The sequence below is a fragment of the Felis catus genome, chromosome A2 (genome assembly GCF_018350175.1).
Source record: "Felis catus isolate Fca126 chromosome A2, F.catus_Fca126_mat1.0, whole genome shotgun sequence".
NCBI classification, from domain to species: domain Eukaryota; kingdom Metazoa; phylum Chordata; class Mammalia; order Carnivora; family Felidae; genus Felis; species Felis catus.
Window position 1 is genome coordinate 160,290,050 of NC_058369.1, and position 18,016 is coordinate 160,308,065.

General features: G+C 38.8%; 1 protein-coding gene across 5 annotated transcripts in view; it reads left to right on the top strand.

Moving 5' to 3' along the window:
- The window catches only part of CNTNAP2 (contactin associated protein 2), a 1,965,211-nt gene that overhangs the window by 825,772 nt on the left and 1,121,423 nt on the right, over positions 1-18,016 (top strand). For all 5 annotated transcript variants that reach the window (XM_045053282.1, XM_045053281.1, XM_023250688.2 and 2 more), the window contains one exon: positions 5,814-5,961. In XM_045053282.1, coding sequence (XP_044909217.1) covers positions 5,814-5,961 — 148 coding nt within the window. The remainder of the gene's footprint in view (positions 1-5,813; positions 5,962-18,016) is intronic.

Sequence of the window (18,016 nt, forward strand, 5' to 3'; positions counted from 1 at the left end):
ATCTCTCTCACATTAGGAAATATTCATGTGTGTTGTTTTTCTCACATTATTTCCCATGCAGGGAACTTGTCAGTAGTACTAAGATCTCCTCCGAGGCTTACTTGCACAATAGCTGTGTGTGGCAGGTGCACACATTTTTTCAGTCTTAAACAAAACCTTTGCCGGAAGATGCACAGTCTTACTCATTTGCTATAGAAGCTTGCGATCCTTCATTTTAGGTTTCTTGAAAGGTGAAGTTTTAGTGAGGACCACATATTTATTCTTCTTGTAAAATCCTTCATAAGTTACACTTCAGACCCCATAATAGTGAATTTGAGGGAAGTGTTAGTTCATGCATCACACACTGCATATTTCTAAATCCTTATATATTTTCCTCCAGTCTGATAAATTATATGCTTCAAGGGGTGACAGAATGCTTTCCCAAAGTTTATTGGTTTTTAAATGCCAAGTGGCTGAAAAGTTTTTCGATGATTTTAGACTTTTGCATCCTTTCTGAGTTGAGGGGAAGATTCATCAATTTGAAAGATTCTCTGAGACCCCATTTGGCAAGCTATAGCCTGTGGGCTAACTCTGGTCCCTGTGCCTTTAAAGTCTGTGAGCTTTGATGGTTTTTACGTTTTTTAAGTGTTGTTAAAATAAAAAGGAAGAAGAAGAAAAAGAAGGATATGGTACGGAGAGATACTGCTAAGCCTAAAATACTGTTTGTTACTTTACAGAAAAAATTGGCCTCTTCCTCTCTTAGGCCATGAAGCTAGAATGAATATTTAGTGCACATGGTGGGAAATTTTTGGTTATTAAAACTTCAGCGATATTTAGATGATAAAATTAGCATTCTGAATAACTCAAAATGTGTTTTTAAAAACTTCTCTTTGCTGTGTATTTTTATTTTAAGTTTTTATTTCAATTCCAGTCAGTTAACACAGTGTTATATTAGTTTCAGGTGTACAATACAGTAATTCAACACTTGCATCCATCACCCGGTGCTCATCGCCACGAGTACCCTCCTTAGTCCCCTTCACCTTTTTTCCCCATTCTCCCACCCCCCTCGGCTGTATTTTTTAATAATTAATAGGGCAGTTACACTCAGGTGGCAGCACAGGTTCAAATTGTATTGCCCTTAGCTTTACTAAGCTTAAAGCCTCACAGGTTACATAAATGCAAGGTCAGTTAAAAAACAAAAACTAAAACAAACCCCAAAACCCTACCCTGCTAAGCCTATGTGCCAATCACAGCCAGTAGAGGACCTGTAATAGCCGTGACATACAATTCACAAGCTCTTGTATGTTGATTTTTCAGTCTTACGGTGATGAGTTTGTCAGTCGTTTTCATATATCCACAAAACATGTATTATCGTGTGACATTTGTCTAAATGAAGGTTGAATTTTAAAAGCATATTGTTTCGTTCATCTTAATTTTTCGATTTTCCATGCAGATTTCCAGTTCTAAAAGGTTTTGTAAATATAAGCTGTTTTAGCTTGTGTTTTCTCTCTTTTCACATGTTTTCACATGTGAAACGCTGCAAGTGGATGTGGGTCCGATTGTGTGAAAAAACAATGCTTCAAGACCTCTGGCAGGGTGCTCACTGCCACTGAAAATAAGATGTACTAAAGCAGACCAGCCTTTCTTTCCTTTTAGTAAACAAGGTCATCCAAACTTAATTATTTCTATAAAAGCTGCAGAGGAGTTTTTGCTGATGGCCACAATGGGAGCCTGGTTGGGGAAAACGCGTAAGAAAAGAAAATATCAATTTTTGTCAAAATTTGTGGAAATAAAATTGAATAGGGCAGTGCGGGCACAGATGCTGTATAACAAATGGGCCAGAAATCAAATGTGCATCCAAAACGTGGTGTCAAAATTATCTATGAAACCTTAAATTTGGTATTTACAAATATGCAGTATTAAATATTAAAAATAAAACATGTTGTGCCTAAATAGAAAACCTTTATTCCCAGCTGAAAATTTGATTCTCAAACAAAAGTCAGCATGGGCGTGATGATTGTTACTTTGTTAGCTATTCGACATCCAGTAACATCTCTGAGACTGAGTTTTCCTGATTTGAAAAAATAGCAGCCCTCCCAAACTGAAGAGTTTTCCATGTGGCCCCAACAATGCAGTATGCACTAGGATTCTTTAAATACTAAAGTGATACATAAGGATTAGATGTTGTTTTTATTAAATCAATGGTTGCGTCTCTTCTGATGTTTCTTAACTTTTCCAAATGCTGCTGTATGAAAGGAGACATTTCACATATATTTATGCCTTTATATCAAAGCAGTGGTGGGTAACACGGGCACTCTTTTGACATGTTTGAGACTTCAGTTAAAATAATGTCTTGAATGTCTATATGCTTGGAAATGAAAAGAAGTGCAAAAAAATCCCAATTTACTGATGATGTGAACACTGAAGAAAATACCATAGGATACGCATTTGTTCATAAATAATAAATATGCCCTCTCTGCGAAGCTCACCTTCAGTAAAACAGCGCTGTCTTAAATGTCTCAAATTCTCTTGACCTTTCAGTGTGATAGTGAAGTCTTAAATGCAGTTTATCTAAATCTTCACTAATTATCTTTCCGTTCAAATATCTTTGTATTTGTCGGTATTTATTCAGTTGCTTAAAAAACAAAAATCAGAAAAAAATGAGGAAACAAGGTAAAGAATCAAAAAGCCCAGGGGTTTCCTTCAGCACGTTCTGGATTTAGAGGCTGATACGTTGTTTCTGCAGATGTGCCTGCTTTGTCTTTTTCTGACGTCCATCCCTTTATAATAGCAAGATGACCAGCAGGGCCTTTATAGAAGGAGAGCCAATTCCCAGTAGTTCTGTGTTTTGTTTTGTTTCCTCCTCTCCCACGTGGCTCATTTGGGATCCAGATTGTAGTGAGCGTCCTGTCTCTTCTCTCAGGACTCACCTCCACACCCCCATTCCTCCCTTCTTCCTGAACCACCCCAGTCCTTGGGAGTTTTTGTCACCAGATCATTCCATCCACTACTATTCTATTTATTGCATTATGCTGTTGTCTTCTGTTCTCTTGGGAACTTCACTTTATTCAGGGGGGGGATGTTAGTGGCCATGCTCTTAACAGTTATAAGATGTGTAACTTAAAAAAAAATAGTTTATTTTTGAGAGAGAGAGTGGGAGAGGAGGAGCAGCGAGAGGGAGAGACAAGATCCAAAGCAGGCTCCATGCTGACAGCACAGAGCCTGATGCGGGGGCTTGAACTCGTGAACCATGAGATCATGACCTGAGCCAAAATGAAGAGCCAGACGCTTAACCAACTGAGTCACCCAGGTGCCCCTAAGTTGTGTAACTTTTTTGCTTGAAACTCTCTGATGGATTTCCTTCCAGTACGCTTAAAATGAAATACACAACGTTATCATGGCTTACAGGCCCTCCTTGCTCTGGCCTCCACCTCTCCAACATCTTCTGCCCTGTTCTTCCTTTCTTGACCGTGCTCCAAAAGCACTGGTTTCCTTACTGTCCCCAGAACATGCAAAGTATGCTCAGGGCATTTGCATTTCTGGCTTTTCTTTCTCCTATGCATGTAATTTAATATGTACCAACATATTCATATAATGCAACTTAGTGTCGAATGAATGTGTGTGTGTGTGTATTCATTCTGTATTTATTTGCTGCCCCACTATGTACTTTAATAACAAATACCATGAGAATTGAAACTCTGTGTTCTGTAACCCCAGTGATTTCAACAATATATTGTCCATCAAGGCTCTTAGCCTTTTTCTAAGTAAATGAATAAGTGAACGGATCAGTAAATGAACACATGTATGATTGAATTATTCTGCCACATATGTTAAAATGAAGTCTCATAAAGTTGGGCGGCCACCCTGGGGCTATAGTGTGGCCTCTGCTCCTCCTGATTGTGGTAGATTAAGAGTACACAGCAGACAACATTTTTGAGAAAAGCTAGATGCTGTCACTCAAAAGAAGGTTGCCGAGAAGGACGAGAATAGATACCTACCCCTTTACTGTATTTCTTGATCAAATTTTGTCAGCAAGATACAAAGAAGGTGCCCTACCTAAGCGTTAACAGTCCTGACATAAAGCTCAAATAATGTCCAGTGAAGGCTTGAGGGAAGGTGTGGCCATTCTGAAAAGGCAATGGTAGACACAGCTAGGATGAGGAAAGCCCAGGAGAACACGAGATCATCGCTGAAGACCATCCAGTTTTCCCCACGTTCATCTGTGTGTGTTAGGCCAAATATTACCCATCGTGCAGATTGTTGGGACATCTAAATGTTAGACAAAATAGCTTAAATCCTGAAGAAATCTTTCAGTATGCATCCTACATCACTAGGTCTTGCATTGCACTTTTTGTGTTTTGGAGGCTAGGAGTGTGACTGAAGAGTACCGATCAGGTAACAAACCCTGTAACTACAAATTGAGTCAGTTGTGCTGTGTGTGCGAAAGTAAACCGGAACCTCCTGTTTCAAAGCTACTATGTACTTTTTGTCAAAAACGTGTCTTTATTTGCTACTTATCACTTTTATGTATGCAAAAAATTGTTACAAAATCGTTTTGTAAAAGGTAAAATTTCTGTTTTTGTAATTCAAAAACCTCAGGTCAAAGTACAATAGATTAGTAATGTAATATGGTACTTATGTTGTAATTTTTTGTGATTAAAAAAGGGAAGTTTTGTATTTAAAATTTTTTATTTCAGTGTTTAAGAGATCATATAAACAAATATAAAAGAGGATGTCATGCGGCATGCACCATTACAAAAACTCAGTATATAGGGACAACTAGATTATATGTATGAAGTTAAAACACCTGATATTTGAAATGGCACAAACATCTATTTCTCATTTATTTGACTTACATCTTCTAAATTATGATGGTCTCTTGCTTTAAATCTTCCTTGAATTATAATTTTATAAGTTGATGTTTTCCCTATTATTAGATTGTGATCATTTTGAGTGTAGTGTCTATGGCTCTAGACATCTTGTGTTCCCTGTATTATCTTCTCTATAATTACTGTGGAATAGAGGTTGTTTTTTTTTTTTAATATTTTTATCTTTATCCATTTCAAGAAGGACAGAGAGAGTGAGTGGGGGAGGGACAGAAAAAGAGAGGGAGAGAGAGAATCGCAAGCAGGCTCTGCACTGTCAGCATGGAGCCCGAAGGGGGCTCGAGCTCACAAAATGTGAGACCATGACCTGAGCTGAAACCAAGAGTCAGATGCTTAACCAACTGAGCCACCCAGGTGCCCCGGGAAATCACTTTTTTGATAGAATCCTCTGTAAATGAGGAAAATTGGAATGAACACATTTCTGATTAACTTGTAAATTCTATTAATGTGTTTATGCCAATAAAAGGTAGAAAACTGTGGCCACTTGCATGGCATGTTCAGCTGTTCTTTTTATATAACTGATATTGAGAAAATTTTCACATTTCTAATGGTGCCACGGGAAGGTAATGCAGAGAAGATTTTTAGAAAGCAAGAAATATGGTTGGAGTCTGAAAAATAGTTTGCAATGAAATGCAGAATATTAGCACTCACAATTTAAATGTTTACTGGTCACTGCATTGGGTACCATATAGTGTTTCATTCTTCTCATACATGTGTATTTTCTCCTTTGAAATGGCCCGTGGAAATTTTGGCCTACTTCCCATTTAAAACCGGACTTGTTTTCAAATTAAGGGGGTATAGTAGTTTTTTCAAATTGGCGATCGTAGAAAATATAAAATCCTGCCGTTGGGTAAGAAAATGTAAGTTTATTTTAGTGCACAGAAAACGTGGTTGTTTCTAGAGTATGTTTTCCCTTCCTTTTTTTTTAACCGCTTTCCTTTTTTCCAGGCATTTCCTGGGAACATCAATTCTGACGGCGTGGTACGGCATGATTTGCAGCACGTGGTCATTGCCCGCTACGTGCGCATAGTGCCTCTGGACTGGAACGGAGAAGGCCGCATTGGGCTCAGAGTTGAGGTCTATGGCTGTTCTTACTGTGAGTACCTTTTGGAATTCGCGGTTGATTTTGTCATCTTCATTGACTTAGTAATTTGTTTGTTTTTGATTCTTTCACATGACTTGCTTTCTCTGACGGTAAACTCCCTCGTTTTGTATATGAACAATATGCAAGGTTATTTGTATGTTAAAATATATCTTTACATTTTTACACAAACAGGCATATAAAAAATACCTTAAACAAAGGATTTGGGAATTGATTTTTGTTTAGTAGACTAAATGGCAAAGCTTATTAATTAAGTTGCCCAAAGTCTTATGAAATATTTAAGAAGCAGAAACTTGCAGTATTATCCATCATTTTGATAATTTGCGATGGATTTTGGATACATTCTCGAGGACGTCCTGCCACTTGTCTTCGGTTACACCTTTTACTATTTTAAAGCTAACCAGTAAGTTTTAATGTCACTGATATTTTACATGTCTATAAGTTTTATTTGCTTCATTTAAAAATTGACTTGGGGATGCCCGGGTGGCTCAGTCAGTTAAGCGTCCAACTCTTGATTTTGACGCAGGTCAAAAAAATTTTCTTTAATGTTTCAGCAAACATTAATGTTTTAATAATGTTTAAATAAACATTTAAATAAATTTTTAATTAAACACGAAATGTTTAAATAAATGCTTAAAAAAATAAAAATTGACTCGGTCACCTAAAACAATACTTGTCCTTTAATTATGTTTTAAACTTTTTTTGTATTTTGTAAATATTTTAAACTTTTTATTTATATCTTGTAAATGCATATACGTGTGTGTGTGTGTGTGTGTGTGTGTGTGTATACACACACATTATATAAATACAGATAGATGGATAGATCTAGTGATTGTAATATGTGGATTTTGGGGATTGTGGTTCTGTTTTATCTCTTTTACTCATTTTGCTGATTTCCTCCTCCTCCTCCTCCTCCTCCTCCTCCTCCTCCTCCTCCTCCTTCATTTCTTTCTTCTCCGATAGCCTTCTTATCTGCCTCTCCCTATCTTCGGGCTTCCTTATCTTCCTCACTGTAACTTTTGTTTCCTTGAAACTTGATCTGTGGAGCTTCTTTGGGACGGAGGTTGATGCTGGGTTCATCACAGAAGATTTATCTTTGCTTATTTGCTTCTATGAAGGCCTTGCCAACACAGAATTACTTTAAAGATCGTTTGAGCTGTTTTGAGGCCACTAGCTAGTGAGTTCAGTCTGCAAATACATGATTTGCAAATACTGGCTTTAAAATATGAATTCTCTGGTGAAATATTTCCCCCTCCTAGGAAGTTATTTTTCCCCTCTTACCGCTGGGGGAAGAGGAATGCTGGACAGGGACGGAATGGGGAATTGGGATATTAGCCTCATGCAAGGAGTCTCCTGTTAGACTCTCCTACCCCTTCCTATCGATCCAGAAAAATAAAAGCTCACTGTAACCGGAAGACGGCAGGTGTCCTCTTGGGCAGGCTTTTTGAAATTAACCAACATTTGGTAGTTTATAATAAAATACACATAAAGCCTTTACCTCTGTAAGAATTAGTTACAGAGATTGGTGAAAATGGTAGCCGTGGTGATGACCAAATCCTATTTATTTATTCATGGGAACATCATTATGCGCAAACTGAACTGATTGCTGCACAGGGGCCATGGAGATCATTGAAAAAATTCCCTACTTGTTTATTTTATTTGGTCATCACTTTAGCATAGCAAATACAATGAATGGAGAGACATACGGATTTAGTTCTTCAGGAGAATGTGGCTCTTCAGCAGGAAGATTTAACCTGCCAGGAGGAGCTAAAATGAGCCCTAACATAAATTTGGGTTTTTTATTTGTGTGTCTGGGTATTATGGACACAGAACCCTGTATTCACACATTTTCTAACCGTCAGCACATCGGGAAAGCCACAACAAAATGTGAAATTTTTCTCTACACGACGGATTTTCTAAGCAGCATGCTCAGCTTTTGGTAAATGAAAAATATGTAACACTCTTCATGGGAACCATGATGTGTGTAATTTATTTTATTAATAATTATTTATTGAGCACTTTTTATGTGTCATGAAATGTGCTGAATGTTAGTAATGCAACAGTGAGTAAGGAAAACGTGGTATGAGAGGCAAAGGGGAACAGTTAGTGTAGGAATAGTGTTTGGGGTAAGGATAGCGGAGGTGAAAGGTCACTTAAGCCAGCATGACAGAGCTGAGCGGAAAACCGGCTGGTGTGGTGCGTGTGGTGCCAGGGCTCACTACCGCTGCCTCTTTCCCGCCGCGTAATTCCGACAAAATGAACACCTGGGCCGCCATCACCAAGTCAGTAAAAGCATCGAATGGATACCCCACAAGCACCCATCAGGCCCCCTGCGGTTACTGCTGTTTTTTTAAGTTTGTGTATTTATTTTGAGAGAGAGAGGGAGCGAGCGCGAGTGAGCGCGTGCAAGCTGGTGAGGGGCAGAGAGAGGGGGAGAGAGAGAATCCCAAGCAGGCTTCGTGCTGTCAGCACAGACCTTGTCTCGGGGCTCAAACCCAAGAACTGTGAGATGATGACCTGAGCTGAAACCAAGAGTCAGACGCTCAACCAGCTGAGCCAAATGGAACCCTAAAGTACACATTATTTCTCACCTGACTTACTTTGTTCAAAACAGTAATTGTGAGAATTAACCACGCTGTCCTGTGAGGGATTTGTTGATATTCATTAGTACTGTTACTCTAGTGTGTGAATATTCTACACTTACTCATTTTATGTTGATGAACATATGAATTGTTTCTAGTTTTTGGCCATTTGGGTCAGATTGCTGTAAACATTCCTCATGGGTGTCGATTTAGGAATAGGTAATGCTAAGTTAGGATATCTGTATGCTTTAACTTGTGTCAATCATGACAAATTTTTTCCTGAAGCAGTTGTATCAGTTCAGACTTCCACGGCCGATGTCCTAGTGTTGCTGTTGCTTCACAAATTCCTGCACTTTTTATTGATTTGAAAGTCTTAGCCATTCTGGTGGGTGTTATTTTATCTTATTGTGGTTTTAGGGAACACTTGCCTGGTTTTTAAAGAGGTTATGCCTGTTGGTCATCTATAGGCCCTCTTTTTGAAGTGTTTATTGGAGAATTTTGCCCATGTTTCTATTGGGTTTCTTCTTATTGATCTATCCTCTCATTGTTCTGAGTAGTTTTTACAGCCAGCTCTCTTTTTAAAATTTCATTCTTGTTACAGTCTCTAGAAATGTATCTACATATCTAAAAAAAATTGAAATGGTTTTCTTTACAAATAATTGTTCCATTCCATTCCATTCCATTCCATTCCATTCCATTCCATTCCATTCCATTGCTTTCCATTCCATTCCATTCCATTCCATTCCATTCCATTCCATTCCATTCCATTCCAAGTTTATTTTGAGAAAGAAAGAGAGAGCACGAATGTGGGGGACAGGTAGAGAGAATCCCAAGCAGGCTCTGTGCTGCCAACACAGAGCCTGATATGGGGCTTGGACCCATGAACTGAGAGATCATGGCCTGAGCTGAGGTCGGACACTTAACCAACTGAACCACCCAGGCACCCCTAAAATTAATCATTTACATTTTTTTAACATTTATTTATCATTGAGAGACAGAGACAGACAGAGCATGAGCATGGGATGGGCAGAGAGAGGGGGAGACACAGAGTCCAAAGCAGGCTCCAGGCTCCGAGCTGTCAGCACAGAGCCTGACGCAGGGCTTGAACTGCAAGATCGTGACCTGAGCTGAAGTCGGACGCTTTTCCCACTGGGCCACCCAGGAGCCCCATACAATTAATTATTTTAAAACCAACACCATCAGTGGGGTTACTTTAGAACTCAAAGTAAGGGCAAATGCAGCTTGCCCAAAGGTAAATAGTGCGCTGACCTGGGTGTGGCCTAAAACATGAGGGCATGTACTATACTCATTGCAAGTGGATCTGTAAAGTCGTGTGCTAGTGCTATTATGGGCTTTTCCATCTGGTGAGGGCTCTAGAAATCACAAGATGGGAAGGGGGAAAAATACCTGAAGCTAAATAGGAAGCTAGATTTTTCCAGTGTTAAGTCCCTCTGTGGCAGGGGAGGGAGAGGGGTCTGCCACTTTAGGAAACTGTACTAACATTATACCAATAGATGCCAGTGGAGTAAATGATGAATCGGCAGCATAAAATAAAGTAAAATAGAAGTTTAAAAATGCCGCTGTAGTAGGTTGAAGTAAATTGGATAATGGCCCCAGAGATACGAGTTACTCATCCCTGGAACTGTAAATGTTATATTGTGTTTGTAGATATGATTAAGTTAATTATTGAGACAAGGGGAGATTGCCCTGCGTTATCCAGGTGGGTTCTAAAGCAGTGGGTTCTGTCCTCATGAGAGGTGGACAGAGGGAGAATTCACGGATAGGAAAATGGCTGCATTGTGACCACAGAGGCACAGATCCAGTGATATGGTTGTAAGTCAAGGAATGTCAGAAGCCACCAAAAGCTGGAAAAGGTAAGGAACAGATACTCCCCTGGAGCCTCTGGTGGAATTCAGGTCTTGCTGACACACTGATTCGAATCCAGTGAAACTGATTTGGGACTCCTAGCCTCCTATAACGCTCCTGTTACAACAGGGGCAGGAAACTGTACCAGCATCAATACCAGTATGGGGGGGGGGGGAGGTATGAAAATAGTTCTAGAGTAATGCTCTTCAGGAGAACTTCAGGCAAAGACAGAAATGTCCTTGACCTGCTGGAGGCCACTGCTCAAGTTTGCCTGTTGATCACTTGAAAGGTAGCTCAGACAACTGAGAAACTACATGTTAAATTGTATTTAATTTTAATTTATTTGAATTTGAATTTAAGTAGTGTGACTGCTGGCTACTATATTGGATGGTATAGATTAGAAGAACCAAAACATCCGTATGTTATTATTTTCTTTCAAGTCCTTTTATAGTTTAAAGTATCGATAACATTCATTTTTAAATGTCATTGTCTAATTTTTCCCTTAGTTTGGAAAAAATCGATTTAATCACCCTGGAAGCTGTCTTTATTATCAGAAAGTTGATGACTAGTCATTTCTCTCACCAGATCCCTAACTGGGCCATTTTCCTAACTAATGTCCAGATCAGCTTATTTTTTGTCTATCTATTTTTGAAGAATGCGTATTGTATTTATCTCTTTTCCAAGAAAAATACATGTTTATAATAAAAATATGTGTTAAACCTATTTGTGATGGAGAGCTTTCCCAAAGGTATTGTGATTTAAATTTACCTGTAGTGGAATTCAGGCCAGTGTGGGCCTTTAGAAGATGGCCTTCTAGGGGTGCCTGGGTGGCTCAGTCGGTTAAGCGTCCGACTTCAGCTCAGGTCATGATCTCATCGTTCCTGAGTTCGAGCCCCGCGTCGGACTCTGGGCCGACAGCTTGGAGCCTGGAGCCTGCTTCAGAGTCTGTGTCTCCCTGTCCCTCTGCCCCTCTCCTGCTCACGCTGTTTCTGTCTCTCTCTCAAAAATAAATAAACATTAAAAAAATGTTAAAAAAAAAAGATGACCATATATATATATATGTATGTGTATATATATATATATATATATATATACACATACATATACATATATATATATATATATATATATATATATATATATAAAGATATTAGGCTTAGGGAACTATGTGTCAACAACTTTGGGTTTTCTTTTTTCTTTTTTTTTTTTTTTTTTCAGGATCAAAACAAGTTTATTACCGCCGGGCCAGACAGGGAAATACAACAGGTCCCAAAAGTCTGGCCCTGAACAAGCTTTGGGGATGTCTTATAAAGGCTGTATTGACCAACTGGGTTGCAAAGGGTGGCAGTTGGAAATGGTGGGCACCAATTACACAGTGTTGTAGCTTTTTAAAATATAAGGCGGGCACCAATCACACAGTCCTGAAGAATTTTAAAATATAACTTGTTGACTCTAGTCCATGGGGGAGGGGAAGAAAAAAAAAAAAAGAAGTTAGAGAGGGAGAGAGCCAAAGCATAAGAGACTCTTAAAAACTTTGGGTTTTCAATGAGAAAAAGAATAATGGATCTTTGAGGGTGGAAATGTCAGTCAGATACACCCTTCCATTTTTCCCCATTAAGAGTAGCAGAACTGTGTATGCTGGGGTCCCGGCAAGGAAAAACTAGGCTTTGATTGCTCCTGTGGGAGAGAAATGCATTCTCTCATCTTTCTAGCAACCCCTTAGAGGATTTATCTGAGGTCTGTCCTAAAGTTCCAGGTTAGGGAATGGGGTTATGCTTCCTGTATCTCAAAGTTTGCCAGCAGAACTAGAGAGGGAGAAATCTCGGTATGGGCACTGTTTCTGTTGGAGAGCACCCACTGTACTCCCCCCCCCTGGCCTGTCATCATCCCCCAGTGCACTTCCTCCGTGATCACTTTGTCATCTGAGAAATTAGACATTTCTCAGGGTAGCAAATAAAACGTTCACTCTGCTCCAGGTGGACAAGGTTTTACTTCCAGGGCACTACTTTGAAGCCTTAGGGCTTCTGCTGAGGTTTTGTTTCCTGACTTGTCTTAAGGGTAATATGAGTTCCAACTTCAATGACTCTAAACTTCTTGGAAATTATTCTGCTCCCTCTCCATTCAGTTTTCCCTCAAGTTTAGTTGAAACAAGTGCATGCTGTTATTTTTAAGACGGAGTAATATTCCCCACGTCTTCTCACTGAGTAAGCCTTCTCCCAACACACCGATGCTCATCTTGCTCTGTACCAGAGGGACCACATGAAGCAGAAGGGAGAAGTCTCACTCTCACAGTTTTTAAAAACCGTTTATGGCTGCAGTGCTCAAACATTCGTTTTACAAGAGCCCCACACAGCGTACTGATTGAAGCAGTGAACATTTTTGGTGACAAATCCTGTATTAGCTTTTGACCAGTCTTCCTAAGAGTGAGGTCAGTGCCTTGGGAAGCCAAGAGACATACACAGCTAAACTAATGTTTATATATGCCTTCACTTTCGATGAATCATTCATAAAGCCTAGATATATCGCCCAGTGCAAATCATGGTGGAAAGTAAGCACCAGAAAAAGCAGGAGAAAGGGGTAGGAGAAGCCAAATCCAAAGAGACGGACAGTGTTTTGTCCTTTTCCTGCTGGGCAAATGAGGTCATCCTCTTACAGGGACCGCAGCTGACTCTCCCAGTTCCCATGCTGCCCAGGCCAGAGGTGCTGTCATGTGCCTGTGCGTCAGTTGCCTAGATCCACAAACTGTGGTGTAAGACAGCTGGGCTTACTTCTGTCACAGATCTGGAGGGCAGAAGTTGGACATCAAGGTGTTAGCAGAGGTGACTCCATCTGAGGGCAGGCTCAAGGGGAGAAACCGTCTCTTGCATCTCCAAGTTGTGGTGGTTGCTGGGAATCCTCGGTGCTCCTTGACCCGGTGGTGCATCATTCCAGGGTCTGCCTCCACTCTGAAATAGTGTTCCTCCCTGTGTGTCAGTGTCTTTGGACCTTCACATGGCCCTCGTGTAAGGACACCACTCATTAGATTTAACATCCACCTGAATCAGTATGACGTAATCTTAAAGTAGCTAATTATATCTGCAAAGACCCTATTTCCAAATAAAGACCATGTTTTGAGTTTTTGGGTGGATATGAATTTTGGGAGAACATGTGTATTCATTAAAATTGGTAACAGTTTCTATCCAGATCAGTTTAGCTCAGCAGAGAAATAAATAAGCAGTTCTGGAAGTCTACCCATGTTTTCCTATTTAAATTAAATATTTGATTTTGCGTAATATAAAAGGGCCTCAGTTACTTGTATTTTGTGTTCTTCACACACACACACATACACACACACACACACACACACACACAGAATAAAAGATTTTTTATGTTGCTTGGGGATCAATAAATTGTGACGCAGACTCATCAATCCCATTAGCATTTATTGAATTCTATTTGTCGAGATTTTGCTAATTTTAAATCTGAAATGCAAATCTGACCGTATCACACCTGTGGTTGAAACACTTTAATGATGCTCCATTGCCTATAAAGTCCAAGGTGTTAGCTTGAAATACAGTGCCCTTCCTAGTACCTCTGCAGCTTTATCTCCCTCTGTGTTGTAATTCATGCCCCAGTAATACAGACTATTCCTGTTTCCTACTACATGCCCTGTTTCTTTAACCCGCCTTCTTCCAACATGTTGTCTCTGACTACAAAGCCCTCTCCATTCTTCACCTCCTCAGTTTATTTTTTTAATTTTTTTTAATGTTTTTATTTTATTTTTGAGAGAGAGAACGTGTGAGTGGGAAAGAGACAGAGACAGAGGGAGACACAGAATCTGAGGGAGGCTCCAGGCTCTGAGCTGTCAACACAGAGCCTTACATGGGGCTCAAACTCATGGACAGTGGGATCATGGCCTGAGCCAAAGTCAGATGCTCAACCGACTGAGCCACCCAGGCACCCCATCACCTCCTCACTTTCTTATCTTCCAGGATTTAGTTGAGATGCAATTTTCAACAAGAAGACTTCTCTGGGGGCACATGGGTGGCTCAGTTGGTTAAGCATCCGACTCTTGATTTCGGCCCAGGTTGTGATCTTACGGTTTGTGAGTTTGAGGCCCACATCAGGCTCTGGGCTGACGGCATGGATCCTGCTTGGGATCCTCTCCCTCTCTCTCTGCCCCTCCCCTGCTCGCTCGCATGCTCTTTCTCAAAAATAAGCATAAATACTAAAAACAAGAAGATTTCTCTGAATTTCCAGAGTGAATCGTATTTTTTTTTTGCTCACATTATACTATGTGAATATCTCCAATGAAATATTTATCAAAGCATTCTAAAATATAGCAGACTATGAGGTACTGGGGGAGAGGCCAGACACTGTTATCTTATTCATTATTGGCATCTTGTCCATTAGCAGACTCTACACAAGTCATGTTTGCTGAACTGAACTATTATCAGATGTAAATGATGCAGACCTAACTTACTCCCTCAGTGAAAATTGATTATTTTTTGATGCTGGATAGGTTAGTTGAGCAGGGTATGATCCTGTTGTATCCTGTTGAATGGTGCTGTATTCATAAATGTTCCAAAGAGTCAAATAAAACAAAGGATTTAGTATTTGTTTTTCTTTTTTTTTTAAACGTTTATTTATTTTGAGAGAGAGAGAGAGAGAGAGAGAGAGCGAGCGCGCGAGCGAGCAGGGGAGGGGCAGAGACAGAGGATCCCAAGAAGGCTCCATGCTGTCCACGCAGAGCCCAACACAGGGCTTAATGTCATGAACCACGAGATCACGACCCAAGCCAAAATCAAGAGTCAGACGCTCAACTGACTGAGTCATCCACGCACCCCTTAGTATCTCTTTTTTCTAATTTAAAAGTTTTGAGACCTTGTGTTATTTCTAGTTAAGATTATTTTAAACCACAATTTCATGAGGCTCCTTCGTAAATTATAAATACATAAATTGCTTATCATCAGAGGAAAAATACCCCACTCTTATTAGTTAATTTGAACTTTATATCCAGATTCATGTGAAAATAAAAACAAATCAATGTAAAAATAGATTCAACAGCTATCAAAGTCAAGTTACACAGGGTAAAGAGATAATTATAATTGCCATGGTAGTATGTTATGTATGCAGGACATGCTGTGTTCCTAAATGTGTATTCAGGTAGACAGAAAATAACTTTGATATGTGTTCTTGCCATTAAGAAAAATGGAACTTAGATTCAAGCATGTGTATTCTTTAGTTCTTTGAAAAGTAGTTTGCATTTCAAACTGGAATTGGAATGCTTTGTAACAGAAAGGTTATCCCTCTATATTTAATTGGGTCTCACTTCATGGTGATAATGCAGTGACTGATGCTTATTGTAGCAGGTGGAAAATATTTTTGAGATCATTTGTGTTATGGTTTTTACTTACTGAGCAATGTAAATTCAAAGGTATAGGTATTAAAGATAATAATATAATATATACCATTTTATATAATAAATAGTCTGATAAATAGTCGGTGGGTCTCATTCCTGGATTGGAATTTGAGGGTGACATTTGCGTTGAATGGAAATTTATGGCATGAAAAACAAAGAATTGCATTCTCATTTTTCATGTCTGTGGAGATGCATGCGATCAGCATTTGGTTGTTTCTTTTCAGTATAGTTTCTTTTACTTGGGAGGTAATTACTTTCTAAAAGTCTATTCAATGAGAAAACATGGCAAGTGTAAGTAAGTTTCTCCTTAGATACAAGACAGTCACACATGACCGCTAGTTCATATTTTGGAGAAATATTTACTTAGTCATTGATTTAGAGTTAGATTTACATTGTATTGCTTACTACAAAAACATAAATTTAAAATACTCTCAAGAATTTTCAAAGCTCACATATAAAATCAACAGTGCTGATTTAAAGTAAACCAAAATTATTGACAGAGAATAACATATAATCGTACCTGTTTGCAGTTCTGAATTAGGAGTAACAGTATGCTTCAACTGTGGAAAAAGAGTGGATTTATTTTTCATTGTGAATATTAGTTGAGAATTCTCTTCATAAAATAATTTTCCAAGAAAAATACATATTTAAACCAAAGCGTACACATATTACGATAACTGGTTGAAGATTAGAAGAAAATAATGAAAAATAACCACGCTTCAGCATGGTTTACAAATAAGGTATTTTGATTAATACAAAGAGTCACATGTATACTGCACAAGAACTTTAAAAAGTTCCCAAGAGACCTCCCAGCCCAATCCCTTATTTTACTAATGAGGAAACCAAAATCCACAGGGTTATGTGAGTTGCATAAGTGAGTTAATTGCATACCTAGAAACGCTGCATACAAATCTGAAGCATTGCTCCTTTCCTGTCATTTGATACCTCTCTCTTCTGGCTAATTCTTTTCTTCTCCATCCACAAGGACTTTCTATAGTCATAGTCATGGCCTACAGAAAATATTATTTTGTAGATTCTAAAGACTTTAAAAATTGGCCCACAGTTTTCACTATAAGAACATATAGGAGGAGATATTCAGCAAGAAAAATATCAACACTTTTGTACATCCCACATGTCCAACAGGGGAATTTAAAGGACTGGTCATCATAACACACTCATTTGAGGTCAGCTTGCAAATAACACAGCTCAAGCTTTCTCGCATTTTGGTACAGAAAGTTTTTCAACCTCGGTGTGTTTCCTCCAGGAACGTCAGCTCCTGAGATATTTTAACTACCATTTACGTATATGTTAATCCATACTTGCAAAGAATATGCAAGTTAAAATTACAGTTATATAGTCCATCAGTGTTTCACTTATAATTCCTGAGTAATGTGAGGAAAGAAGTAAAATTTAAAATACTGCAAATATACACTAAGAGATTCTTTTATTAGCTTTTACTCTTGAGTTGTTAGTCTTAATTATCACCTATTTAAATTAGCCTAGCTAGGGAGAAAAAAGCAAATATTTAAGACGGCAGTTATCACCCTCATAAATTAAAAGTAACAATATAATAAAATAATCATTTAGTATGCTGACTTAAACCTTCTAGCAATGCAAATTATTTGGGTATATTTTTTAAAAAGTAAATATCACTCATTTTAAAACATTTAATAACTTTATTCCTTTTAGACTAGTATCAGATTTTTTATACCTAGACTTGAAAAAATTACCACAATTTTTTTAGACTCCGGTTCTCATTGGAATATATATATGTAATATTTTCTTAAGCTCCAAATAGTGTCATATTCGTCTTTTTTAGTCTTTCATGCTCATTTTGGTGGATGGGGAGGAGTTGAAGAGCCTACCCCTGCCCTCTGTTCCATTTCACTTCCAGTTAATGAGAGAATGATCCTAGGGAAGGAGGCAGGTCCCTTGGACCAATCTCTTTGTAAACGTTCTGATAAATGTGCCCCCTGCACTCCCAAATAATTAACTTTTCTAGGAGGAAAGCTCTTATCGGTGGAATGTGTTGAGCATTCCTGTTACGAACCTGTTTCAGGATGTTTATGGCAAACTAAACGCACTTAGCTTCTCCGGATTTATGAACATAACTCCCTGGAAAATAACTCATGAGCTAGGTGATCACTGAGGTGTTGAAGGGAGGTGTTTCACGACCTAAATGTTCAAGAATAAGCGGAAA